At 42.0% G+C, this 27839-nt stretch overlaps 1 protein-coding gene across 11 annotated transcripts in view; it reads left to right on the top strand.

Moving 5' to 3' along the window:
• The window catches only part of Ripor2 (RHO family interacting cell polarization regulator 2), a 219734-nt gene that overhangs the window by 136066 nt on the left and 55829 nt on the right, over positions 1-27839 (top strand). For 10 of the 11 annotated variants that reach the window (XM_087181228.1, XM_087181231.1, XM_021260552.2 and 7 more), the window contains exons 2-6: positions 22204-22330; positions 24129-24284; positions 24923-25001; positions 26554-26577; positions 27647-27700. In XM_087181228.1, coding sequence (XP_087037354.1) covers positions 22230-22330; positions 24129-24284; positions 24923-25001; positions 26554-26577; positions 27647-27700 — 414 coding nt within the window. In that variant the 5' untranslated portion in view covers positions 22204-22229. Of the gene's footprint in view, positions 1-17613; positions 17993-22203; positions 22331-24128; positions 24285-24922; positions 25002-26553; positions 26578-27646; positions 27701-27839 lie in introns of those variants that run through there. The other variant, XM_087181230.1, reaches the window with a different exon arrangement.

The following is a 27839-nucleotide window of genomic DNA, read 5'->3' as shown; positions in this document are numbered from 1 at the left end:
CCCCTTCATGGGCACCCTGACCGCAGGGTTTTCCTTTTCCACCACTTGTCTTCTGCATTGTCCTCCTTCCTTGCTGCTTAAAGTTCAGCGTTCCTCAACTTTAAGTTCAGGATCCTTATTGAGAGTCATGCATAAACTGGGAATGGTGGCACACACCTGCAATTCCAGCACTCTAGGAGGCTGAGGCAGGAAAATCTCAAGTTTAAGTCTAACCCAGGGAACTTAGTGACTTAGCAAGTCTACATCTCAAATAATTTTTTTTTTTTTTTTTGGTACCAGGGATAGAACTTGGGACCTTGAACTTGTGAGGCCAGCACCGGAACCACTGAGCTAAATCCCTGGCCCTCAAATAATTTTTTTTAAAGGGCTGGGAAAGTAGCTTGGTGCAAAGGCCCTGGGTTAAATCTCCAGTACCAGGAAGGAAGGAAGAAAGGAAGGAAGGAAGGAAGGAAGGAAGGAAGGAAGGAAGGAAGAAAGAAAGAAAGAAAGAAAGAAAGAAAGAAAGAAAGAAAGAAAGAAAGAAAGAAAGAAAAAGAAAGAAAGAAAGAAAGGGGGGAGGGAGGGAGAGAGAGAAAGAGGCTACTTAATAATGATTTAATGATGAGATCTTTTTTCTTTTATCAGCTTTCAACTTTCACCTTATCCCACTTAAACCACTGAACAACCCTGACATGTAACATCAATGGTACTGATTTCACAGATTAGGGAATAGGAACAGGGTTGGCTGGCTTGTCCAGGATCACAATGCACGTGTGCAGACAAGGCTGGTTAGCTGAGGTGTTCTGATTCCACATGGGTCCACCCCAGGATGTCTACCTCTTGGGCCTTGCAGCAGAAACACAGTTCAACAGGAGAGAGGAAGGGGTGATTTGTTCTGCCTGCCTTCCCTCTTCAGTCTCCAAAATGCGGCCTCCCTGAAGCCCGTGTTCACTGGGGGTTGGAGGAAGTGGGACGTTTCCTCGTCCTCTCGGACTAGCGCCCTCTGCTGGAGATTTTGTTTAGCACGTAGCCCGCGGCCTCCAAAATGACCTAAGGAAGGTCAGGGATTGTACCCTGTTCAGGCTCCCAGGACATTCCAAAAAAAGTTTGCCCTTTGGATCTTGTCATCATGATCTTTGGCCTAAAATAGGACAGAAATGACACGTGGTGTTTCTTTTTCTAGGATTTTTTTTTCTTTTAGATCTTCAATGTGTGTTTCTTCACATTAAAATGTTTTCCAGATGTAATTTTTTTTGGGGGGGGGGGCTCTGTTACAAAATGACTCTTTCCTTACTGATGAAAGAAAATAGCCAAAACAAAAAAGAGGCTAAGGGGTGACATTAACTCAAGAAAAAACCTACTGTCTGCTGCATAATTTTTCATTTAGGGAACTAGTCTCACTCCTTTATGATCCAACTTGGGAAGAAATAAATCAGGCCAAATCCTGCAGATAAGATTCTACATAACGTAAAATAGCCCTCCCTTTCTCACCTCACTTTAGGTAAATCATGGGACCCTAATTGCAGGCACAGAGCCAAGGCCTTCCCGAGCATAAGGGGAGTCTGAACCCGCTGCAATTTTTAAAGATAAATGCAAATTCTGAGACATATATATATATGTGTGCGTGTGTGTGTGTGTGTGTACATATCTAATATTGCATGTTGACATAAAACATCCTATTAAAGCACACAATCCAAATTAAAATAATATAATAAAAATAACTATCATTTGATAGCATTTCTTATGTGCCAGGCACATGTATTGATTTATTGAGTCTTCACGATAAACTGAAGTAATTATTTTTATCATCTCCATTTTATAAGGTGAGGGGATTGGGATCTCAAAAAATTAATAAGAGGCAGAACTCAGTTTTAAAGTGAGGCCGTATGGCATCAGCATGCAGGCTGGGGCTGTGTATGAAAATACACAAAGACTCCAGATTCTCAGCCCCAGTTCCCACAGCAACAACCAGTCAGCAGCGTGTTCTCCCACGTAACTTGGCGGTGTGGCTGCCAGCTCTTCTGGCTTAGCAGCTCAAATCTCAGACCGTCCACACAGCTGAGGTTCTCAGTTGATATAGAGACAATAATGAGGCTCTTTGGGACCCTACTGTAATTATGGGGGAGCTTTATCAGATCATCCAGCCAAGAGCTTCATTACTCCAGCCAAGTGCGCACCACATCTGACGTGGGGAAATGGAATGGACACTTTTTCTCTAAGCAGTGCAGCCTGATAAACAATGCCACGTCAGTAGCAAGCCTTCCTCTTCCTAGCAAACAGCTGTCCCCCACTATGCTGTAGAGATCTGAACAATCCCACAGAAGGGGAGGGGAATGGAGAGCAAACAAACCTTAGGGGAAAAAAGGAATCGTTCCTTTTCTTTTATGAAGAGAATCATTGTCGTATCCATGCCCACATGGAAAGTATCTCTGGATCATTTTTGTCTTAATTACTGAATGTAGGAAAACAAAGTCATCGTTAATTCATGTGGTTTTAATTTATGCATAAGAGAATCATACAAGATAATTACCCGCAGTTCAAGAAAAATGAATAATGTCAAATCTGGTTAATACACGCATGATTTACCCTTCTGTCTCTCTATCAGAAAAGATTTAAAGTGGTAACCAATCTAAATGATATGCGAATTGCATTGGTTTGTAAAGCAGCAGTATTTTTTCCCTGTGATTTGCATCACAAATAGAGCTCTCCGATTTAGACTGACTAGATTTGAATATAATTTCCAGAACAATAGCTGTGATTCACTGCTTAACTCATATTTGATCTTTTCCAGAAGTGCCCGTTTTTCAAATCAGTGCAAGAGAAGTTATCTTCATGGGCCCTGTGCTTGCTTGAGGATAATTTCTTTTATGAGGATAATTCCATGCGAATGATGATTATTTCCTTTATGTAGATTCATGGGGATTGTAGAGTAATGATCATATTACTAGTTCCCACAATGTCTCAACCACCACACAGCAGCAGCTTCCAAAAACTAAAACAAGCAGCTGGAAGAAATTACGGGGCAATTGGTGGCCATTGATGGGACTGAGCAGTAAATTTTGCTCTGAGCTTTCTTGTACCCCAGAAGGGGAACATAGTAAGTTATAATTTAAGTGATTGCTATTGGAAAGATGGACGTACAAAAATTTTCCCTATCAAAAACCTATAATAGAAGCATATTCTATGGGCGTGAATACACAGGAGGTTAAATTAAGCTGGTTGACCCATCTCCTAAAGATCTAAAAGTAGCCACCAAAGAAAATGTTATGGAGAGAAAAACTTTCGTATTTGGCTTTTAATTACTCTTTTCATCAGATTTTCTTCAGCAATTGTTGGGGGGGTGGGGATGGGCTTTTCCTCCACACCCTGTCCCAGGGGAACCCGGTTTAGACAATGGAATTACAACTTCTTCTTTTTTTTTTTTTTTTTTTGGTACCAGGAATCGAACTCAGGTCCTTGAGCTTGCTAGGGAGGCGGCGAAACCACTGAGCTAAATCCCCGGCTAGAATTACAAACTTCTTAATCCTTCCTAAGCATCACTGCCAGAATTTGTCACTTGAGATTTTAGGTTCTAGTGAAACTCATTAACAAAACAGAGCCAAGGGCTGGGGATTTAGCTCAGTGGTTCTGCCACCTGCCTCGCAAGTGCAAGGTCCTGAGTTCAATCCCTGGTACCAAAATTCAAAAAAACCAAAAAACAAAAAGCGCGAGCCAAGCATAAAAACTTCAAAACTGTCAGAGTCTAAATAAGACCATTTATCTTTTTATCCTCCACTTTGGGGATGGAGATGCTGTTAATATGAGACATCCATTTAATCAAGTGTATATTTTGTGCCCAGTGTTTAGCCTTTATGGGCTGGGGCTTGCTATCTTTTAATCCTCACAAATTGGAGTACCAGTATTAGAGTACCCCATCTTACAGAAGAAAAACCAAGCGGAGAAGACTTAATGCCAGTTGTGTGACTAGAAATGATTAACCACATACCATACAACTTCATGTGTTTACGAGTATGTGTCTGTGTGTGTGTGTGCGCGCGCACACACACACACACACACACACGGCCCGTGTGCATGCTCAGCCCTCTGGATCCTACTTTTTTGTTCTTCCTTGCACCTTCTCTCAACTCCTCATTAAAAGCACTGGCTATGACAGTCTCTACGATTCCATGTAATTTAAGACCCTCTCCTAACTGAAGCTGTGACACAAGAAATTGTCTCAGTTGGAAAACGTGTGCTAGATCCATGTGTAAAGCTGAGGTTACTTTGATTTACAAAGACCAATGCTCTGACTTCAACAGTTTCCTTGACTCTGGAAGTGCTAACAAAAACCTAGCTGCTGAGTTTGATACATGCTGTTTCCTGCTGTGAATATTAATTGTGGCACAGTAATCCAGAATCCAGGTCTGGAGAGTAGCAGGAGGGCAGGAGTGCAGTGTCCGGCTGTGTCCACCCACCTGTCCATGCTGTGGCGCCTTCATCCTGAATACCCGGGTCAGAACAGTCGGGGGCATCTGCTCTCAGGCTGCAACATGCACTCTGCTCACTCAGAAACTGTGGGCTCATCCTGCCAAATGATGCCTTTCTGATGCAGAGAAAAATTAAGGCATTGCTTGGTGCATGTCTGAATTCCACTCATCCCGTGTTCTATTCTGAACGCCCACATTCAGCGTTCCTGCACCATCAGTTCCAAGGTCTCTCCAAACAGCACGCGCATCTTGCAACACAGGCATCTGTGTTCAGAGCGCTGATTGTCTGTACAGCATTCACTGAAAATCTGACACATCATGCTATAAAAAATCAACTCCTAAAAACGCCTGCCTACTGATAGAATACCCTAGGACTCCACCTTTTTTGATACCAACTGGGTTTGGTTTGGGGGACTGGTTTTTGCTTGTTTGTTTGCCAGTACTAGGGATTAAACCAAGCACCTTCACCCTAAACTACATTCTTAGCCATTTTTGTTTTTTTTTAATTTTTTATTTCAAGACAGAGTCTCTCTAAGTCACTAAATTTCCAAGGGTGGGCCAGAGCTTGTGATCCTCCAGCTTTCCAGACTGCTGGTGTGACAGGTGTGTGCCACCACACCTGGCTACAGTTGCATTTTGTACATAGGAAGAACCAGGTATTGTTTTTTTCCTCTACAGATATGTATTATAGGTCTCTGTCATATAAGCCTCACTCTGTTTGCTAATTCAACCCTAAAGAGAGCTCAGAAAGCACCAAACAGTATTTACCACTGAGAGCCCTTTGCATTGTAAAACTCAGGAAGGCAACGTCCTCTGAAGCTTCCTTCTCTGGGAGAGGCACAGGAAGTTCCAATCTGGACCTTATTAAACTGGAATCCACAAAACATCCGTATTATCACTATTAACAAGAAGAGGAAGAATCCCTTCCTCGTGCCCTGAGCACTTTTGTCATGCATCAATTTACCTAAATCTCCCAGGACCCTGTGAGGTTGGTCCTTTTATTGTCCCCATTTTAAAGACAGGCAATGGAGGCCTACAGAGGTTAAGGACCCAGCCAGGGCCCTGGGGCACAAACCAAGAGGGAGGATTTCATTTTGTGAGTTCAGTGTTGGAAAAGAGAAGAGCAGATGACCTCAAGTTCTGTCCTGACACGTGGCCACTTCTAAGTCTTCCCAATAGTGGAATGGTTCTTTTAAATTGTAAGATTTTCAGACCTGTTTCTTGTATGCCACTGAACAAGAGATACAATTTTATCTTGTTTTTTTGTTGTTTTGTTTTGTTTAGACTTGCAAAGTCTTTTTCAAGTCTTTGAAAAAAAAACTTTGTTTCTGTTGGAGGCAAGTGATTAAAAACATGAATGAATGATTTGGAGATTTTTTTTTTAACATGAGAAAGGGAAGCAAATGTACTGTGTGCATGGAGGAAAATTGAACTAGGAAGAACTTTTTTAATGTAATAGCTAATCCAGGTCCCACTCCAAATCAACTAAGTCCAAATCTCTGGAAATGAGGCTCAGATCATGACGTTTTTGTAAAGCTCCCCATGTAATTCTAACATGCAGCCAGGTCTAAGTACCCTTGAAATAGAAGATGCATTACCTTAGGCTCTTTCTAGAGGTTATTGATAGTTGTATCAAGAGCCAGATGCAGCTGCAGAGGCTGGGACTTAGGATATTTATTCTAGTGTAGCGGATGTCTTCAAATAACCCTTAGTAATGGACATTGTGGATTTAATCACAAGAGAGTAAGGTACAGGGCAATGGTGGCAAACCTGTGGCACATGTGCCATAGGGAGCTGTTATTGAAAGCTCTAAAAGGTTCGCCATCCATGGTATGGGGCATTGCTCCAGAACAGCAAAGATTACTCTTTTTTGTTGTTGTTGAATCTAAACTGCTGCCATTTTCATTATACTGTGTTACTAACACTTAATGGATGTCTCATAATGGAGAATGGTTAGGGGCTAAGGAAGTAAAGGCAGGGAAAGTGACATCGAGACACCAGTGGATCTTCTAGAACCAAATGAGCACAGAATGTTTGCGGGGCCACAGGACATTCTGTGTACTGATGACCCTCCACTCCAGGCTGGTGGAAAGTCTCCTTCATAAATGGGAAAAGGAATCTGGTAGAATTCTGCTCTCTCAGCTAAGGGACTATGGCGATGAATAATAATAAAACGACATCTGGAAGGTAGAAACCCAATTCTGGTTCAGGCTCTGCCAGCTATCTTGTTGAAACAGTTGCCTCCAGGCCAGTTTCCTTGCCTATGAAACAGGAATGATGACAGTTGTCCCACCCAATTGACAGGGCTGCTGTCAGGATGTAGAGTAACATCAAAATATTCAGAAAAGTGCAATGCAAACATGACTTATTATTGAGAATCTCCCTTATTAGTACAGGCATTTCTTTGAGGTCCCTAAATGATAGCTGAGATGCAAACAGCTGTGTAGCCACCAAAAGGTGAGCCTTTATCTCTTTTCCTTTTGATCTCTAGTGGGTCACCTACCCCTAGAAATACCTGGCACTAAATTCTTTGGAAACTCCATATGGTGGGGAAAGCTTCTGTTAATTGGCTTGAACACCTAACTTCCCTCCATGGAGACTATTTCATGGCCTCATTTTTGCAGAAGCAGCTAATGTCACCTAGGCTGGCACTTCCAGTTTGCTAGAATTACGCACTGGTTTCTTCAAGTCCCACCAGCCTGAGACCCGTGTCCCCTGTTTATAGACAATGTCCCAGAACAGTCCTGTAAGCCCTTCACAGAGGACACAGGTAAAATCAGAGGCTCCCTGACAACCCAGTTCCCTTCCCTACTGGTCTATTCCACGTCCAGGAGAGATGGTCCCTCTTCAGGGTTTCTGTGTTTTCCCAGATGTGAACCCAAGTAAAGGGAAAATTGGGTGCTTCTGGAAGTCATTAAAGCAAGTTAATTTGACCACCAACGTCGCTTTTTGTTTGCTTTGAAGTTGGACAGGGTAGAACAATCAAGCTCAAAGGCCAGACCAATTCTCCTTCTAGAGACAATGGACAAGTTTCCCTTCACTGTCACCTAATTTTTAACGGCAACAAATCTGAGAAGGACAAGGATGTTCATATATTGCCTTCCCCCACACCCCTCATCCCTACATTCACTGTGTTCTTATGTGTTCCTAAGATGGACAGAGGTTAAGAATTACTGGACCTGGAGCTACACATGCCTACTTTCTGCTGCATGGATGTCTGAGAAGCTTTTGGGATCGCCTACTTGTATCAGCACTCGGCTGGTAGACACCCAGAAAATTAATCTTATGTCCAAACAACCAGAGAGGCAGTGTGAATCCCTCAATAACCACCACGTAGGTGCAAAACTTGTCAAGATTTTTTCATGTTTGCTTCAGCTATCCCTTTGGTTACTGTGGCCACTGAAGCATCCTAAAGCAAATCCAGACCTCATGCCATCTCACCCACACACACTTCAGTGTGCATCTCAAAAGTGGCGACATTTTCTCACATAACCCTACTGCCATTTCATGCCTAGCAAGATTGGTAACATTTCCTTCCTATCATCCCATGTTGTAATACTTCCTTCCTTCCCCGCATCAAAATGTTTCAGGGGCCTCAAAAATGACTTTTTAATTTGTCATTGTGATCAGAACAGGATACCCATGTCTTTTTACCTTGAATGAATTATTTGATTTGTAGGAGTCCAAGCCTTGGGAATATCTGTCCAGAGAAGGTCCATTCTCCACTTCATTTCACTCAGGCTTTCCAGAGAATCAGCAGCTCTCACTCTACTGTTTATAACTTTGCCCAGGTGGTGGGTTGAGGACATAAGAACGTGAGTGAAAACCACTGTCTCCCCAGTGAAGCTGAGAAAAAAAATTAAGACACAGGGCCAAAAGAAGGCCAAGCATCTTAGAGTGAGATTTGAGCCCCAGAAAATAAAAGGTGGCCCTTCGCACCACTCAGGGGTGACCTGGAGGAGGAGCACCTTCTGTGATGACCTGGGAGGTGGCATAGGCCAGGACTAGGGTAAAGCCAGTGAGAAAGCAAGGTGATCCAGTGGGGTGTTAGGGCCCCAGGAGACTTTTCTTCCAATCTCTCAATTTCCTGCTCTGTAGAAATGGATCTGACTTCCATCTCAATACGGAAGAGAGGGAGCTCAGTCCTCACTGGGTGAGGCCCACCTAGGTGGATGGAAAGCACTCTGTGGGCACCTGGGTAGGGAGATAGTGGGACAGGGGCCGTGCCTTCTGCATTCAGAGACTACGTAACATAACACAGCTTTACCTGTGTGCACAAATAAGTGCTGATGTATGCTTTTGTCTTTGGTGTTGGGGATGTGCCATATGTTGATGAATCCAGTGTTGGGTAATTAAGTGTTTGTTCTTTATTTATACTACATGGTACTTAAAGCTAAGGATTAGATGGAGTTTTTGCTTGTCACAGCTTCAAATCCTTTGGACAAAGCAGGGGTTAGGGAGAAATTATTAAAAACGCTTGATGTACAACCAAAAAGAATGTGATTCTGCTTAGTTGATAAGCTAGGCACTTGTCGTACCTAACTACTTAGCATTCTGATGACACATTATTTGGTTTGGGCAACCGAAAATAACTCAGCAGATGTTATGCATGGGGCCACCTCTTGGTATGCAGCAGCAAGGACCAGTAATGAAGCCTCTATCGTTATTATAGCTGCTTAATTTGCTAAAATTACCAGGCAGAGAATATGTGTATGGGCCTCTGGGAGACTACTGAGCTCTGAAACTGTTGGCATACAACAGCATATGCATACAAGGTACCGTCTTCCTTTTAGGGCCCTACAATGAGCTTTGACACTGGATCATTCTGCAGTTAATCCATTTGTTATGTTTTCTTGATTATTTTTTGATTTGCTTTACTTTAGCCAACAATAATTCACATGATTTCAAACAAATACAACAGATTTAGGAAGACCTAGGTAAAATTATCAGACAAATTTATTTCAAGATAGAGAAAATTTTCGAAAATTTTAAAAAAGAATTAAACATGACAGATAAATCTTTCTCCTTCTCACTACACAGTGGCTGCAAAGTGCCCCCATGCACCTAGCTCATTCTCTTAGTAGAAACATCTTCCTATTTGTATGATGCTAAACTAAGTGAAAATATTAAATTTAACTGGGTGCAGTGGCACAATCCTGTAATCCCAGCACTCTGGAAGGCTGAAGCAGGAGAAGTGCAAGTTCAAGTCCAGCTTGGACCACATGGTAGCTTAGCAAGACCCTGTCTCAAAATACAAAATAAGAAAGGGGTGGGGATGTACCTCAGTGAGAAGGCTCTGGCTCAATCCCCACTACTGCAAAATAAAATTAATTTAATTTAATTTAGCAAACATTTCTGTTTTGTCAGACTGTAGAACAAACACAGCAGGCCACAGGTTCTTGTCACAGGTTCAAGTCAACACCACTATCCCTTTATCAGTTATTATTTTCGTGCTAGTTCTGTTTCAGAAGAAGTCTTCTTTCCATAGAGTTACATTTGCATAAGCGAATCATCCCAGTAGCATCAGAAGTCAATGAGAACGCAACATCCCTTACAGACTCCCAAAACTGCATGGCTGGACTGTGATGAAGAAAGTGAAATACAGAAGGTCATGAAAGAAACTCCTGCTCACAGATGCAGCCACAGATACAGACTGTGAATCATCAGAAGTTTCTGCCCACATGAGCTCTAAATGCTTCCCTCCCCTGGATGAACCCACACTTTCTTGAAGGTAGAATGAAATATTTAGGAAGCTCTGGGGGCCAAAGCCAGGACAGAAGTCCAGGAATCCTAACTCTGCGTCTCCTGTTGCTCACCAGGCCCTCCCTTTCCCAAGCCCCTAGCACCAGCACCACCCACCCTTGGGTATTATTTCTCGGTCTATAATAAGATGCCTGAATGCTAAGCATTTGAAGTGCTGCTTTTTTAAAGTGTTGTCATAACAACAGGAAAAAAATGATGACTGTAACTCAAGTTGGGAAGGGTTGCCTTAGTCTGAAGTCCATTGATGCACCGTTGTGCTCCAAGAGTTTAACTGTAGGGCCAGGGATTTAGCTCAGTGGCACCTAGCCTGCCTCAAAAGTGCAAGGTCCTTGCACTTCCAATCCCCTGGAGTTCGATCCCTGGTACCAAAAAAAAGAGTTTAACTGTAACCTCCTAGCTCAAACAAAGGCCACAGTTACATGACATTACAATAATCCAGTTAGTATTTTGGCTTTTGGTTTTCGGTTTGTGGTACTGCTACATCCCCAGCCCTTTTTTTTTTCAAATTTTGAGACAGAGTCTTGCTAGGTCTTTAAGTTGTTCTGGTAGTACTTGAACTTGCAATCCTCCTGCCTCAGCCTCCCAGAGTTCTAAAATTACAGGCGTACACCACTGTACCTGGTTTGAGTCAGTTTTTTAATGATATTTGTTATAACATAATTGCCATTCAATCCTCCATCAGTTTGATTTCCTTGTTATGATGGCCAGAGAGAAATCAATTGGCCCTATGAGAAACATATTAGTTTGATTATGTAAGGCATCTTTAAAAGCTTTCATTTAAGATCATTTTTACCCTTTCTCTAACATGAAATATATAGCATGTAGCTCACAAGTCTCAATTCCACTTTCTGCCTGATCCTCATGTTCACGACACTACTGAGTACCAAGTTCATCACACATGTTGGGCAAGAGAACATGCACATGTGTGTAATTACATCCCCTAGCACACTGGAGCACATTCTCCTAGAACCTCAGGGCGTTTTCTGTTTAAGGATTCCAAAGATGCAGCCCAGTTCTAATGAGAACAATAAAAAGTATGAGCTTATTAAAAAAGTAATTTTAGTAAAGTCAAATAACAGTGGAAGAGAAGATATCGGCATCATTTTGATGCTGGTGTAAAGAAACCACCATTGCTGTTAGCTGGAAATGAGTTGTCTGGCCCTGGGGATAACTGGCTACAGCAGATACGCCTGGAGGAGTTGATTTTTCTCCCATCCTGTAGTGTTGTTTTTGAATCTGGTGATCAAAAACATGAGGTTTTGTGGTGGGTGTGTTTTCCTCTCAGCAAGATCAGTCAAGCTGTCTCTGAAGACCATGTTCCCATAAGACGTTCCCCTTTTCATACCCAAGGGGTTTGCTGTTTTGTTTTGTTTTTTTAAAGAAAAATAGGTATCTTTACTTATTTTTCCAAACAGACTCAGCCTTCACGTAAGTGCAAAATGCTTTATCCTTCTAATTACTTTGATGTGTAGCATGCCCCAAATGAAGGTCTACAAGTGTAGGGACTTTGCATTTTAAAATGAGTGATGACAACATTAGTCAAAATCAACTCAGCCCCTCGAGAGATTTAGGCAAGTTTTATGTCCTGAATCATTTCTCTTCTAATTATCATGCGGCCAGCTGCTACTCCCTGCATCTATTTAATCCACCAGAATGGAAGAAGAAACAGAATTTTCATCTTCCCCAGGGCTGAAACAGTGTCAATTATCTAGAAGTTCCTACAATTGACCATCCCAATGAATAGACGCGCTATTAACATTTCTTCTTTACTCTTCACATGACTCAGCCAGACTCTTAAAATAGCTTCCACGAACTGTGCTGTCATTTCTTTGAGAGGGAATAAAAGAGAAAGGACAGGGTGAGCTGTAATGTCAAATTACTTCATCCCTATGCGTTTCCTCACCTGTTAAATGTGTACGGGTTTATAATGAGCATATTCCACTTGATTGCCCAAACTGGGACATTTTTTCAAATTTCAGATTCTAGTCAACAGGAAAGGCTATTACTCCACACTAAGCCCTTTAATTGTTACCTCCTTTTCTCCTCAAAACAAACTTGATGACTTAAGGAATTATTATTCTCATTTTATTGACAAACAAGATGGGGGCTTAGAGTGAAACTGGGTCCACCTGGTTTCAGAGCCAGTTTTCTCTACCTTCCTGAGCATCCAACATGTTTCAAAAGACAGTTGGCACCCACCCTTGAGAAGGGTGCAGAGTGTCAAAGAGATGAGACACTCAGGAAAGTAATTATAGCACATGAGAGTCCCTAAGCATGTTAATTCCCAGTAGTGATTCGAAGTATTGTAGTTCACAAAACGAGCTCTCTCTGGCTGTTCTGCTCAAGAAATAGTTGGCTTTTCGTAAGATTAAAGTGATGGATTATAACCCATTGACTAGAATCCATGAGTCCATATTAACAATAAACAACAACAATATGAATGAATAAAAGAGCTTTAAAAAAGACCTTTTTTGCATAAGAAGAAATGATGGGGCTTGAAGAGTACCATTTTGCCACCAACATGGTAATAACAGATTTGGACAAGAATCATTGGTGAATGCTAAAGGTCCTGCGTTAAAGAAACAAGATATCAGCATAGCCTTAGTAACTACCTTCAATCACAAAGGCAAAAATAGCAACGTGCCAGAGGAGACACTGGCCAACAACACCTTAACCCAGCAATCAAAGTTAACCTCACCAGGACCGGGACCACCTGGCTACCTGTGCCTCTGCGTCCATGCCTTGAGAAGGATAGCAGTACACTTAGGGGGCCTCCCTAGTAAATGTGAATAGCCTGAGTCTTATCATGAGAAAACAGCAGAAGCTGGGCATGGTGGTGCATGCCTGTAATCTCAGCACTCTGAGAGGCTGAGTCAGGAGGATGGCAAGTTTGAGCCCAGCCTGAGCAACTTAAAAACTTAGTGACACTTTGTCTAAAATAAAAAAGTGAAGAAGTGGGAGGATGTTCCTCAGTGTAATGGCCCTGGATTAAATTCCTGTACTGAAAAAAAAAATCAGAAAACTCAAATTAGGAACACTCTACACACAGCTGGCCTGAATTCTATTAAAATTTCAGTGTCAAAGTCAAACAATAGCCAAAGAATTGCCCAGATAGAAGGAGACAAAAGACAGATGACAGAAGAATCTGTGTGTGATCCTGGCTTGGCTCCTGGAGTAGGGGTGGGAGAGACAGTATACAGAATATTATTGGCCAATTGGTGGATTTGAAAGTCTGTACATAGATAGTAGCATTGAATTAATGTTACATGTCCTGACACTGACCACTGGGCAAAGAATGTGTAAGTGAACACCCATGTTCTTGGGAAATACACAGTGAAGTATTTAAGAATGAAGTTGCATCATATCTGCAAATCAGTCAATGGGGAGGAGGAAGTATAAGTAATTATGTTTGTGCAAACTGCTCTCAAAGGACTCAGGAAAAATAATGTGTGACTGTGTATGGAAGGAAGATGTGGCAGATGTCACAAATGACAACTCTAGAGGAAGGTAGATGAGAGCTTTTTATACTCTGCTTGAAATTTTTTCTGTAAGCTTCAACTTATTTAAAAATAAAAAATTTTTAAATTGACTTTTTTTTTGAGACAGGGTCTCACCATGTAGTTCAGGCTGGCCTTGAACTCATTATGTAGCCCAGGCTGGCCTTGAGCACACAGCAGTCCTCCTGCCTCAACCTCCTGAGAGCTGGGATTATAGGCATGCACTATCACACCAGGTAAAATTGACTTTTGAACTGGGCTTCCAAAGTATGTATCAGCCAGTGTAGTTTCATCATCTAAAAATTGTTGTCTTCAAAAAGATACCAATTCTGGCTTCAACATTCACCTCAATAGCTCACATTCTTTGTTTGTTTGTTTGTTTGTTTGTTTGTTTGTTTTTCTTTGAGACAGGGTCTTGTTGTGTAGTTCAGGCTGGTCTCAAACTCGGGAATATCCTCCTGCCTCAGCCTCCCGAGTGCTAGGTTTATAGGAGTGCCTAGCTGGCTCACATTCTTTATTCCAGATGTGGGTAAAATGTTGTTCTCTTTCTGAAACTTCCTGGCTGTTCCTGTCTCTTTTGAGAAAACTTCTTCTGGTCCTAAATTATTATTAACATCTAGCTTTATGAAGACCTACCTCCAGGGCTTGCACATACTATCTCATTGATACCTTGCAAAAAATCCTCTAAATTGTTAGATTTTTCTATACAAACGAGGAAACTGGGATTCAGAGAAGTTAAATAGTGTGTGTGAGTTAAAGCAGCTATGAACTGCAGGCACCAAATTGGGCCCAGATTCATCCTGTTCCCTTGGAGCATGGAGAAATAGGTAGCACTCAATATTTCGCTTCACGCTCTCTCTCCCATCTGCTTTCTGTGCAGTCATATTCTCTTCTCTGATTAAATTTCTACATTTTTAAGACATACCTCATCCTTAGGTTCTACTTGGATCTTGGACCTCATAGCACCCTGTCAGTATTGCATAGGTACTACTTATTTAGTACGCATTCATTAACAGCGTCTTTAAAACATGAAAATAAGTCATCCATATCCATTTCCAAGGATTCAGAAAATTAGTTTCTTTTTCCTCTTCTTCTCCAGCTGCTGCTCCCCCTCCCCCTCCTCCAGAGATGGAACCCAGGCCCTTGAGCATGGTGAGCAAGGATTCCATCACTGAGCTATACTCCCAGTCCCTGAAAATTAGTTTTTCTTTTTCTTTCTTCCCTTCTTTCTGTCAAGCCAGTTGAAAATAAATTTTCATTGCAGCAATTTTTGTGTTACTTGGGCACTTCACCTTGTATAGAGCTCTTCCTTGTTTTCTTTTTTTTTTTAAGCAGGAGTCTTTCCATCTACAGAGATGGTAAGTTAGTCTAGAAAAGACCCAGCTGGTCCTGTGATTGTAAGACTGGATGATGCTTTGATCTTGGTGGATACTTAGGGAGGAATTATTACCTTTATTCCACAGATGTATACTCTGCCAATAGAACTAACAGGCCAGTTCGAAACCCCAACCTGGGTTCTTCTATCTCCTCGCTGAGCAGTGAGGCTATGTTGCATTGTTCTATAATTTTGTTCGTCCATCTCTATCGCTTGTCTTAATCAGCGCAAGGTGCAGTGCACACGTTTATTATTTGGTTAGCAAACAATGTTGACAACTGAGAAGCAAATACTAGCATTGCCTGGCCTTGTTTTCAAGCAGCCACATATTTTTAAAAGGCAATGACTTAAATATATCTACTCTTAAAAAAAAAAGATTAGTCAACTGCTCTGTAATAGGAACCTTGTAACCATATAATAAGCAGACACCTATTTTTAGGGTTCATCTCAAATAATGATTTAGCATAGCAGGCTGTTTACGTCAGGCCCACACGCTTCTTGCAGACAACCGAATTATACTTCTGCTCTTGACCAAGACATGGGGGAGCATAAACAGGATGCACTCTTAGGAAAGGGGAAAGGAGGATCCCAAGTCAGGCATGAAGAAGTGACTCAGAAAGCGCCCGGGCCCGCGTACTGCATCCCTTGTGGCCTCAATGGGATAAAGCTTTCAACTCTCAGGTGGCTTCTGAACCATTGTGCTTTTCCTTTTCCAAGTCTTGATTCCTTGGCACTTTCTCTCGCAGAAGGAATGATGAGATTTTTCTAGAAATCAATAGCGATTTTTTAAAAAACAGCTTCACGTATTATAAAACGCACTCGTCTTAGGTACCCAGTTTCCATTTTGATAAACTAATGGATCACCTCAATAGTTTTACAAGGCACCCATCATACCTGAAAAGTTCTCTCCTCTTTTCACACTCCCGTCCCTGGCCTTGTCCCTGACAACTCTTAGTTTCTGAGTTCACACTTTGCCCCCATGAGATGACTTTGGGACACACTGAGATAGCCTTCCTAATGGCACTCAGAAATCGCAGATGTCTCATGATTTCCGTCATCACGAGGGATCTTTCACAATTGCCTGTTTATGTACTTAGTGTGATAGAGGATTTGGGTACTCTAAAAGAGAAAAACACAGTCAGGGTTAAGGAAATGTCACCCAGCGATTTCCTTGCTTTTTCCTCCATGGCGTTTGATGACTTACTGCCCCAGCGGGCACAAGTGCTCACATGCGCTCCCGTTTCCCACACCAAAGCCCTGGCCTCATCCTTGTAGGGATTTCCTTTGCATTTGGCCAAACCTATCATATCTTAAAATCAGAAATAAAAAAGCATATTTAATGTAGCCTCATTGGTTGGTTCTCCTTTTATTATCCAAAGCAGCACATAGAATTTGGGATCAACTTGAGTTTCCTTTTAAAGATAGTTTAAGAAAAAATGCTAATATATAAACCATGGAGCATAGCTCTAAAAAAAATCTCACAGGAAAAGCGGGATACATCTAATATGCTCAAATTATTGCTTTGGAAAAGAAAGAGTTGAAAAAAATCAACTACACCAAAATTCTACTGGTGATTCTTGGGGAGGTATAAACAGTCTGATTCTTCCCTCCCCCTCCTTACCTTGCCTGCTTTGTGCCTTTCAGTGTGTTCCTGATATAGAAGAGCCCTTTTATGCTCATAAAAACTGAAAATAATCTAAGATTTTTATTTCCTTTAATGAATCTCAGTCTTCTTAACCCTAACAGTATTAGTTTTCATTCTAGCTGACAAGTAGCTTTGATCAGTGTCCCCAGCACTTCCAGGCAGGTGTGAAAAGCGGACTAGCCAGGCACTGGGCTATGGGGATCCTTACCTCACTTAGCGCACTTTGCCCTTTGCATCCTAGAGTGGAACTGTTGAAGTTTGAAGGGGGAGAACTGGCTGATCCAACTCACAAGAAACTGATTTGTAAGCTAGAATTCCAACTTACAGAAATATGAGAAGGGACATTGTCACCAGGGTAGACTTTCCAAGCATCTTCCTGTCACTTTTACTACCTCTGTGGGTGGCCTACCGCCTAGGCAGCCCTGTGATAGGGGTCCTTCAGAGCCTCCCTCCCACCAGGCACCCCTCAAAGTGGATGCCTGCATCAGTCTTCAGAGTTAGGCTTCTCCAGGTTCTCCAGGTAGCTGGATATTTCTCTCTCTGAGCTGTAATCACATTCTGCCTGTTATTCCTGCTCCAATCACAGCATCAGACCTGCTGGGAGAGGAATAATCTCCTGACTCCTGGATCTCTTTTTATTTGCCTCAGGCCCCTTCTCCCTAAGTAACATAACAGGCTTGGTGGTCTTGCCCAAAGTCGGCCTGCTGCTCTCATGAGCTTCCTTCTGATTTACAGAGACACAAACACTAGGACAGGCAGCGGCTTGTCCCCTCCTCCAAGGCCCGGGGCACCTGCATCACTGTGTTGAGAGCAGAACATGTAAAATCTCCTATTTACTTTAATTCCAAAGACCCCCTGTGCATTTAATTGAATTTGGCACTGCATAGCTGGGAGAAAGCAGCAGTTTTCACTGTGAAGAATCAAGAAGTGGCTTTCAGGCTTCTGTGTCAGGAGGCTCGGCTCAGAGCAGCTGAGTTTGTTCAATTCTTAATCAAGGTGCTTGGAATTCTTTCCAGAAAGATCTTGTTGTTCCTATTGGTGGTGTCAGTAAAGGGGCCAAGGGTCAGTGCTGGTGTCCCCGCCCAGCCTCCCATAACCAGCATTGTGAGATATGGACCAGAGCAGCTTTGCTTTTTCCCTATGATAGAAAACATTTCTGGGATTTAACAGGCGAAAATAAATACTAGTCGGGCAAGAATTTTCAGAAAGACCAGGGGAAGAGCCAGTAACTTACAGGATGGAAGCTTTTCTCAAAGCCCCAGCAGCTGTAAGTACCACCACCTAAAGATGAATTGCTGTTTTACATGGAATTTCTTGTTTATTAGGTATCATATTTGGTGATCCTTAGCAACTTGGGGTGTTGTCTCTAAAAGTTTTACAAATGAAAATGATAGTGTTACATAGCTCAGAATGCATAATAAGGACCTTGTGGGGGAATCTGAATTGTTTGAATGTAACCAAAATGTATACAACCTAATACATTATTCTTGGGAATAATGTTTCCCCTCTGAAAGACTTAGAAATAACTATATATAGTTGCTCTCCAAGTGTTATCTTGTTTGATCTTGTATGTAAGCTCTCTCCTCTACTTCTAAGTGTCTGCAATTTTAAAAAGGAATTTTTATGAATAAGATGTGATATAATCCCTCTGTAAGAATTACAATGCAAAAAAATATCAAAATATACTGCTGCCTGCCACTCTACCCCGGCTCTCCATGAACCATCTATCCATATACTTTCAGAACTCCTCTATTAATGGACATAGTTTTGTTTTTTGACATTCCTGGTTGTGTTCTGTGATTTGTCCTGGGGGTCTATTTTTTTCCTAGCATTGTTCATATTATTTTTAACTGCTACATAGTATTCTACCCTGTAGCTATGCTGCAGTATATTAACCATTTGTGTAATGATTTTTATTTTCAGTACTGGGGGTCAAACTCAAGGCCCCATGCATTTTGGGCAAGGGCCCTACCACTGAGGTACACCCCAGCCCCAATGACTAACATCTGTATCATTTCCCATTTTCCTGCTATTATAAACATTATCTGTAAGAACACCCCTGTGTGTCCCTTTTTGCTGCTTGGGTATTTCTCTAGAAGAAATACAGAAAGGTAAGAGTGTTTCACGTTTTAAACAGATACTGCCAAATTGAACTCCCAGTTTTTCATACTACTTTACACTCCTTCCAGCAGTGATACTGAGATTCTATTAGTCCTTTCCTTAGGTTAAGACACTGCACCCAAGGGAGCACCTGCTATTAAAATATAAATTACTCTGATGGAGGTAAAATTGACCCAAGTAGTTTGAGGGGTACTTTTGCTGGAAGCTGGGAAGCAAGCAGCTGCCTTCCTAGAAAGTGGGAAGCAGTCTGAAGACTTGGGGTGATAAGAGGTCAGATGATCAGAGAAGGAGAACAGGAACTGTTTGAGACCTTGCCTGTGGGGAAGGGATACGCACTAGGTGGAACTGTCATCCTCACTGCACAATGAAGGGGCTTGGAGGAGGGAGGTCTTGCATGCGCTCTTCCCTACCCAACCCTGCCCAACCTACTCCTTTATGTCTGCACCAGCCTGGCTCTGTGTGTGTGTGTGTGCACACGCACATGTGCATGTGTGCGTGTTTGATGCATCTCTTTAGGCAGTGTGTCCCCCTTTAGGGAAATCGATGGCAAGACAGAGATGTCAGGCCGAGGCAGCTCTCAGCCAAATTCTTTTCTGATAGATAATAATCATTTCTGAGAGCACAAAAAGACAACAGAACATTACAACCATCAGCCCAGTCACCTGCCCAGTGCTCATCTATTCCACGTGACCATTGAATGAAAATTAAACGAACATTTCTTTCCCTTCCCAAAGTGTTTTACAGTCTTAGTAGTATGGACAAATCCTTGTTTTGCTCTTGAAAGCCCTTCCCACCTGTGTTGGAGAAAGGAGGAAGAAAATGGATTTCATGACTCGGGCCATGTGTTTTATTTGATAGCATTTAATTCACATAATGAAATCCTTAAACTTCCAAGACGGCCTTATTTAAGACTGAATAACTTTTTTTGAGTTAGAGTTGATAAATTATAGCAGAATATTTTACCAGAAGTTGTAAATGTTCAGCTGTCTTGATACATTTCCTTTTTCCTTGCTTTCTTTTTTTCTAGGGCGGGGTGGGGGGATATCGGGGATTGAACTCAGGACTTTGAGCTTCCAAGGCAGATGGTGGAACCACTGAACTAAATCCCCGGCCCCTTTCCTTGCTCTCTTACTGGCCTTCCTTTCTGTTTTCACCTATCACTACTACAACTGATGTGTAATCAGCACTTCTAAACTTTAGTAGCTCCCAAACTTTGCTGCACGCCAGAATTACCTGGAACATTTGAAACATCCCCGTGCTGGGGTCATACCCATATTCATTAAATCAGAGTGTCTGGGATTAAAGCCAGATGCATTGGAGAGAGAAAAAATCCTTTTTGTTTCAAAACAATTTCAAGGAAGTACAAGACAGTGAAACAATTAAATATTTGAAATACTCTAAGCATTTTTCTGTGGTCAAAGAATGTCCATGACATGGCAGACTATTGAAAAATAATTTACAAAATGAGATTACCATACTAATAAAATCTGTCCACTTGGGAATTTAAGATGGATGTTTGGTTATCATCTAGGGATATAGCTCAGTGACAGAGCACTTGCCTAGCATGAATGAGGGCTCGGATTTAACACCAGCAATAAAAAAAAAAAATGAGTACAGAAAGAACATTAACCACAATGCTTTCTTGATATTTATTAGAAGTTTGTGAGTGATGCAACACAGGCATGCTTTAGAACTGAAAGAAGGTATCTTTAATGAAATGTACACAGTCCCCTTAGCAACCAGCAGAGAGCATTTGCCAGCATCTCGTCAAGGAATTAAAGGAATTAGGCTGCTTTTTGAGCCTCAGGGCTTGGAAAAGTAACCAGAGAAAGCTTTATTGAGACCTGCCTTTTGCCTACCACTACCTTACTTCTTTTACTGCTCTTACATACTTGCACTTCATTACTTTTACAATTCTAGAGAATGCCCCCAAACGGAAGATTCCTGTCTTCAGCTGGTAAGAGGTTTTTGTCCCACACAGATCAAAGAGCAAGTGTTTTGCCCCCTCTCAAGCCTGTTGCCCAGTGAGTCAGCACCTGTGCCCTGAAAGAATGTATCCAGGTCCCAGAGCTGCTCTCTCCTGTCCTGGGAGGAGATTTAAGAACCTATAACAAGGCTGGGGATTTAGCTCAGTGGCACTGGGCCTGCCTCTCAAACACAAGTTCCTGAGTTTGATACCTGGTGCAGGAAAGAAAAAAAAGAAGCTGCAACAGCTTGGTGGGGAGGAGGGCACATTTATTTCTTAGCTTTTCTTTCTTTCTCATTGGATCTCTAAAGGGTGATCATCTGTGCTCCTCAAATGCACTCATTTGGAAGGCATCAGAGCAGACCCTGTTGCCTTCTCCCCACTAGCGAAGCCCCTCTCTGGACCGAATCACCTGCCGAGACAATCGTGATGCTCCGACTCTGCCTGGTGCCAAGGGGTGGAATCGCCTCACAGTTCAGGGCAGTCCTGAGGGGGACTAACCCTGGGCTTCTGTGCCCTGACTGCTCTGACACTGTGTTGTAACAGGGCATCGGTTTCTGCTGCAGTGAGCGGTGCGTGTTCTGCTATATCTTCCTCTCCCCTTCTCATAGTGCCTTCTTATCTAACCTAGATAATCACTACTTTTGTAAGCACTGCCTGACCCTGCCCTTTGGGGCCCCCACCCACCAGGGCTGGCACAATCTGGGTTTTTTTAATTTCCAAAATCGGCTTTAAGTGGTTCTGTCACCAGCTTCGCAAGTGAAAGGTCCCAAGCTCAATCCCCGGTACCAAGGAGAGAGAGAGAGAGAGAGAAGGAGGGAGGGAGAGAGAGAGAGAGAGAGAGGAAATCTACTTTAAGGATAGAAAGGGAAAACAAGTAGAAGTTATCTCTAAAGGAAGCTTGTGTTTTACTGTTGTGACTTATAAGTGTAGAATTTCAGCTGAAGGCTTAATTGTGTTTTGACTTCACTTAGGACCTCTTTGAAACTTTGATGTGGCCTATCTGCGGTGGTGTTGTTGTTGTTATTGTTGATGTTGAGTGGAGGTAAATGTTTAAAAATTTATCTTTAGTGAAACTTGATTGAACTTGGGAGGAAAAAGACCAGAATTCCTTAAGGAAATCTGAAGTGATTGATAATTTTGTGCGATTTATATTTATTTTGGTCTGGGTAGGTGGGTGTCTTTTTTAATTTTTAACCAAAAAGCTGAATCCTATGGTTTGAAAAGAACATGCTGTCAGAAAGAATCTCAAAAGAATCTCACAAGAATCTCTTGACAAGGACTTCTCGACTCACAACATGTGTGTCACACCATCTCATTGTTGACAAGCTTAGTATGTTTCTTGTCTGAACCTGTCTGTAAATTGCCATAATCTTTCTCCCATCTTATAGGACTGCCAACCAGGCTCCCAGAAATCATGCTGGTAGGATCCCAGTCCTTCTCGCCGGGCGGGCCCAATGGAATCATTAGAAGCCAGTCCTTCGCAGGCTTCAGCGGCCTTCAGGAAAGACGATCCAGGCAAGTACGGGTGGCTCTCTCCTGGGGTGCAGCCTGGGGACGGGCTCTTAGGTCCTGAAGAGGATCAGCCTGTGTGCATGCAGCCTAGCAGCCCCTTCCATGCTATTTTAATGTCTTTTTCGTGAAAAAGATAATGCACCCCAAATTAGGTGCTGTCATTTCTCTCATCATTTAGACCTCCTTCCTCAAGGCAGATGGCTGAGAAATTTAAGATAAGCTAGTGATCAGTGTACAGACCTCTCCCCACCCTACCCTCGCCTCTTTTTGAAGCACATTTTCCATTGCATTCAGGTTTGGGAGACTATGCTGAATGTGAAGTTATACAGTGGGTAAAGACTGTGCCCTGCAGACTGACTCCAAGGAACATATACCACTCAGATGGAAGTTGCAAAACAGCCTCCTAGTTGCCCTGGGATCTCCTCTGCTAAAATGGGAAGACACATGTCATGAAGTTTACTATCAGCATTTCTGCCTTATGTGCTATGACCATGTAGTCCAACTAGATGCACAGAGTGGCAGCTGAGGAACATCACTGATAGCTGACTGGAGGGGCACCTTTGGCACCTGTCAGCCCCAAGTCTTGGCTCTCCGCTGAGATCCAGGTCCATGAGCCCTTGAGCCTCCTGGTCTCCTAATCAGATCAGTAGTTTGGCTTTAGGTCATCAGGTGTTTGTTTTACTACTGTAAGCTGTATTCCTCCCCTAAGTAGAGATTTTGCATTTTTTTTTTTTTGTATCCGGGATTGAACTCAGGACCTTGTGCCTTGTGAGTCAGGCAGCAGAACCACTGAGCTAAATCCCCAGCCTGAGATTTTGTATTTTTGTGTTACATCTACATATAATTTATAACAATTAGCCTTTAAACACAGCTATCCATTACAGCTGTGTGTGATTTTCTTCTTTAATACAATATAGAATTAACTAGTGCTATCCTTCTGGCTCTTTATCAAAAAATGTCTCCTATTGTAGTCAAATGTAATAGAGGTTTTGTTATTGGGTAGTTCCTTTAGAAATGTCTCACCAATTAAACATATTCCAGGTCCTTCTTGCCTTGAACAAAGAATTGAAGGAGACAAGCCACAAAGAGTGCCAAAATTTTATTTTAACAGTGGGAAGTGAAGGGATAAGGGAAAAATTGTGTCTGCAGAGAAAACTTGGGGCAAACAAAAGAGGAAAGAGAAAAGCAAAAAAAAAAAAAAAGTATACCCTGGTCTAAAAGACACAGAGTGGGCTACCATGAAAAATCATGATAAGGAGTTCCTCGTGATATCGGTATACTTACATGTCATCCACATCTAATGGAAACACACAAAAAGTTGTACATATAGGGGTCTGGGAATTATTTGGTGCTGTCCTGGGATCTTATAATTAACAGGTCCTGCTTATTTCCCCAGCGGCCTTTGCCACGCCCTACATTCTATCTCAGTTTGTATCTGATAATGCACAGTGCCATATCTTTAATTGTATTTTATCCCTTTGCCTGTCTGTTATTTCCACCTGGAAATGTTTATTTTGGCTTCCTATGGGGGTTTAGTGGAGCAACACCCTCCACTCTGAATGCACATACCCAGAAGCCAGACTTTGCCTCCACACAGCTAAGCTTTCTGATTTCAGCAGTTGACAAATCTGGTACCAAGAAACAAATGTAGGCTGGCTCAGATCCATCAATGTATGAGGGTACATTATCTGCCCCAAAGCTCGCTAATATGAGCTCAGAATGATTTAAAGGGCATTTCTTTGGTCAAATCCTTTTGGATGCCCAAGGATCACAATTTCTTTTCTCTTTTTCTTTCCTGTAGGTGTAATTCCTTTATTGAAAATTCTTCTGCTCTCAAGAAGCCCCAGGCCAAACTGAAGAAAATGCACAATTTAGGTCACAAAAACAACAACCATCCCAAAGAGCCTCAGCCAAAAAGAGTGGAAGAGGTCTACAGGGCCTTGAAAAATGGACTTGAGTAAGAACACTGGACCTGATAATGCACTTTGTAAAAAAAGAAAACTTTTCCCTTTTCAAAATGACCAGGAGAAAAGCGAGGCTGATGAGATCATTTTTTAAATGATTATTTCTGGAGTAGCTGTTTTATTCTTGCACTGTAGTCAGGGAAGCCTTTAATGAGTCCCAAGGTGGGAAATATGTGGGATTCCACATCACATCCTATGGCAGTGAGGGAGACTCAAAACACCAGTATGTTTTGGTCAGTCAGGTCCATTGTAGAGACTGCTGAAGGAATCTGTAACCTCTTGGAATATGGTACCAGGTTTGTTTGCTCCCAGTAAAATGCTCCTAGCATGCAGTGAGATAGCTACAGTCAGGGCTGCGTTTCACCAGATAGAAATCTGTGAGCCCACACTGAGAACTGACCCAATCCATGTCTCCCCACTTCCTCCCTCATTGGTCCTTCATCTCCGGACCTTCAGCCTGGATCAGGTCCAGCTGCTAGCGTATGCAAAAAGGAAAATCCAAAGCCTCCTCACCAACTGCAGATCACACTTCAGCTCCCCAGCCCCTCCTGCAAGAGGAAGAAGTCAGTAACCACACCAGATTCATCTGCTCCTTGAGAGTTCACAGTGAGATCTTGTCTTATCTTTGCAGTGAGTATCTGGAGGTTCACCAGACGGAGCTGGACAAGCTGACAGCCCAGTTAAAAGATATGAAAAGGAACTCCCGCCTGGTAGGTAGCACGCAGCCTTAGGATGTTGGCACAGTGGGGTTTGGGGCTTAGTATCTTCTTTTACTGGGTGGGAACAGGGAAGAACATCTAAGAAAAGCAGATGTAAGGGACAAAGTCCTCTGCGCTGCTGATGCATAATTTAGAAGGAAGAAAAGGGTTTTCCTCTCAACATTTTATTCTCTACACTCTAGTGTTTTCCAAGTGTGTTTGTAATCATGCAAACTTTATAATCAGGAAAAGATACTTTCTGAGAAAACCCCTGGACCCCCACCCAAATAACATAGGGAAATGAAAAGTTGTAGTTTTCATAGTACATTGAAAAATTGGAAACTAGGCCTTTTCCTTATTACCAGTATTTTTAAAAAGTAGAAGTCAGTGGTGCCAGGGACTGAAGGAGGCTCAGGGAAGAGAGGTCAGAGAAGTTCTTGGGCCAGTTTCACTCCACACTGCTGTGTGGACTTCTTCCATCCCCATGAATCTGTGGGGATGTGTCTGCTTGAAGAGGTATTTCTAATGCCGACACTATTTTCAGTGATTTTCTTCACTTCCTTCACTACTGTATCTTAGTATTACAAGGTCTCAGAAGCCTGAGAAATCTACATCTACCCAGGAGGTACAGATTCACATGAATAGCTGTTACCTTTCACTTTTTTAGGATATGGGCTAAAAAGTATATTGTCGACCTTTTCAAAGGCTTCTAGGTGAAAGGCTTCAACAGGATTAAGTGGTTTCTATAATAAAGCCCCATCTGTGTGAGCTCCTGTGGGTGCCCTTCAGAGCCCGTGAACACCCTTGGCCACCCTCCACCAGAGCAGGTCCTTTCCCTCAGAGAAAAGAGGTGGAAGGATGGAGAGGCTTCTGCCAGGACCTCGTGACCCACAAGACCTTCAGATGGAGGTTGTGGATTGCGTACCATGTGTACGGTGATGCTGCACAAACACAGGAAATGAGAAATGAGCTTGCTTGAAAAACAATTAGGGAAACCATATCACCACCCTCAAGAACTCTTCTTAAAAATCCATTTTATTGATCTAAACAACAACGCATATACCACTGCTAGAGTCTACGTGGGAATCACATTTGGTTTTTATGTACATTTGTATTTTACTGTATTGTTTGTTGTTTCTTCAGGGCTGGGGGGGCCACCCAGGGCCTCTTACATGCTAGGCAAGTGTGTTACCAGTGGGCCACGTGCCCCGCCCAACATAACTTATTTTCTAAAACTTCAAAGCTGAATACAGATTCACCTGCCCCTCAATATATAGGGCAGAAGAGCAGAAACCAAATGAAAACCTTATGGCTCCCAAGAGGCAGAGAGGACTGGGTGCAATTTGGGAAACAGAATGCAAACAGATATTGTCTCTGAAAAGTCCTCTTACTGGTATTAAAAGTATCCCAGATTCCTACTCTTTTTAACCAAATATCAAAACATCCACCCGAACTTTGCATGGCTGGTGATCATTTCACAGATATTGCAGAAATGTTCTCTAAACTGCTGTGTTTATATTTTTGAGAGGATATGTTCTAATCCACATGCTCCTTTTTATTTCAGGGAGTGCTGTATGACCTAGACAAGGTAAGCGACAGTGTTGGGCTGACACAAAGATAAAATTCTGTGTGTGGATTGGTATCAGTAAGAGACCTCTGGGGACAGTCAAATCTAATCGATGCTTTTGTCTAAGGAGGATGGCATGTAAATACTGTGATCTGCAGGTTCACTAACGCATTTGAGGTCAAACACAAATATGCCACAAGGTGTTAGAGCTGCTGATGTTTCTGATAAGTTTGAGAACTTCCAAGTGTTTGGACACCCTTACCTGAATTATCTTTAAATATTAACTCCCATATTTTATCAAATCTAATACATCTTTGATTGGGAAAGTATTGAAAACACACTTATGTGTCACTCAGAAACTAAAACTAATTCTGTTAAACTCACACAGTTAACTTAAATGTTGTATTCTATTTTTAATAACAAAACTCCTTTAGTCCTATTTAGACAAATTTTTTTCTTTCTTTCTAGTTAATATATGATGTTGCCTTCTTTCCATGCCTTCCTGTATACACAATAACTGTTTCAATGCTGAATCATCATATGTTCCTTTTGAAGATATTTTAAAGGACAATTAAAGTAAATCCAAGTAACAAGAATATTTATAACTCAGAGATGACGCAGAAGCAAATAGGATTATCTGTGAGCATGCACAGGCAGCTATCTGCCACTTGGCCTGGAGTGATTATAAAATGCACCCCGTTTTCAGACGCTAAAATGTGAAGGAAAAAAGCCCATTTTAGAGCCAAAAAAAAATTATGAAAAAATAACTAATTTATTATAATACTATCCTGCCAGAAATCCAGTGCACTCCACTGAATAAACCCCCTGCCCCTTGAAGTTAAAAAGAAGGATTATGATGATTAACTCAAATTTATCTCTCAGAATATCCAATAGTTTGGAAAATATTTTCCAAATTGATATTAGAGCCTCTCCAAGAAAAAAAAAAAAACAACAAAAATAGGAAGAAAGTAGAAAAAGCAAATTTTCTTGTACTTTTACATATGAAATTATAAAGAAAATATTCTCACTCGTCAAAAACAATTGAACTGCGAATGCACATACTTTTTCAAACTCGTTCTCTTCACTCCAGCAAATGAAAACAATCGAGAGATACATGAGACGCCTAGAGTTCCACATTAGTAAGGTAAGTGAAGTTCTTCTGCTCTCTGCCTCTGTTTTCAGCCCTTGGTTACTGATTGATACACCTTTTGCTTAGTGTAGCATCCACGGAAAATTTCCTATCTAATCTACTGTTTAGCTGATTAGCAATGAAGGCCTCCAAT

The sequence above is a fragment of the Heterocephalus glaber genome, unplaced genomic scaffold (assembly GCF_053883595.1).
Source record: "Heterocephalus glaber isolate CG9 unplaced genomic scaffold, H.glaber_assembly_v1.0 deba00001472, whole genome shotgun sequence".
Classification (NCBI taxonomy): Eukaryota; Metazoa; Chordata; class Mammalia; order Rodentia; family Bathyergidae; genus Heterocephalus; species Heterocephalus glaber.
Note: the sequence above shows the minus strand (reverse complement) of the source record. Positions and strands in the feature narration are given on the sequence as shown.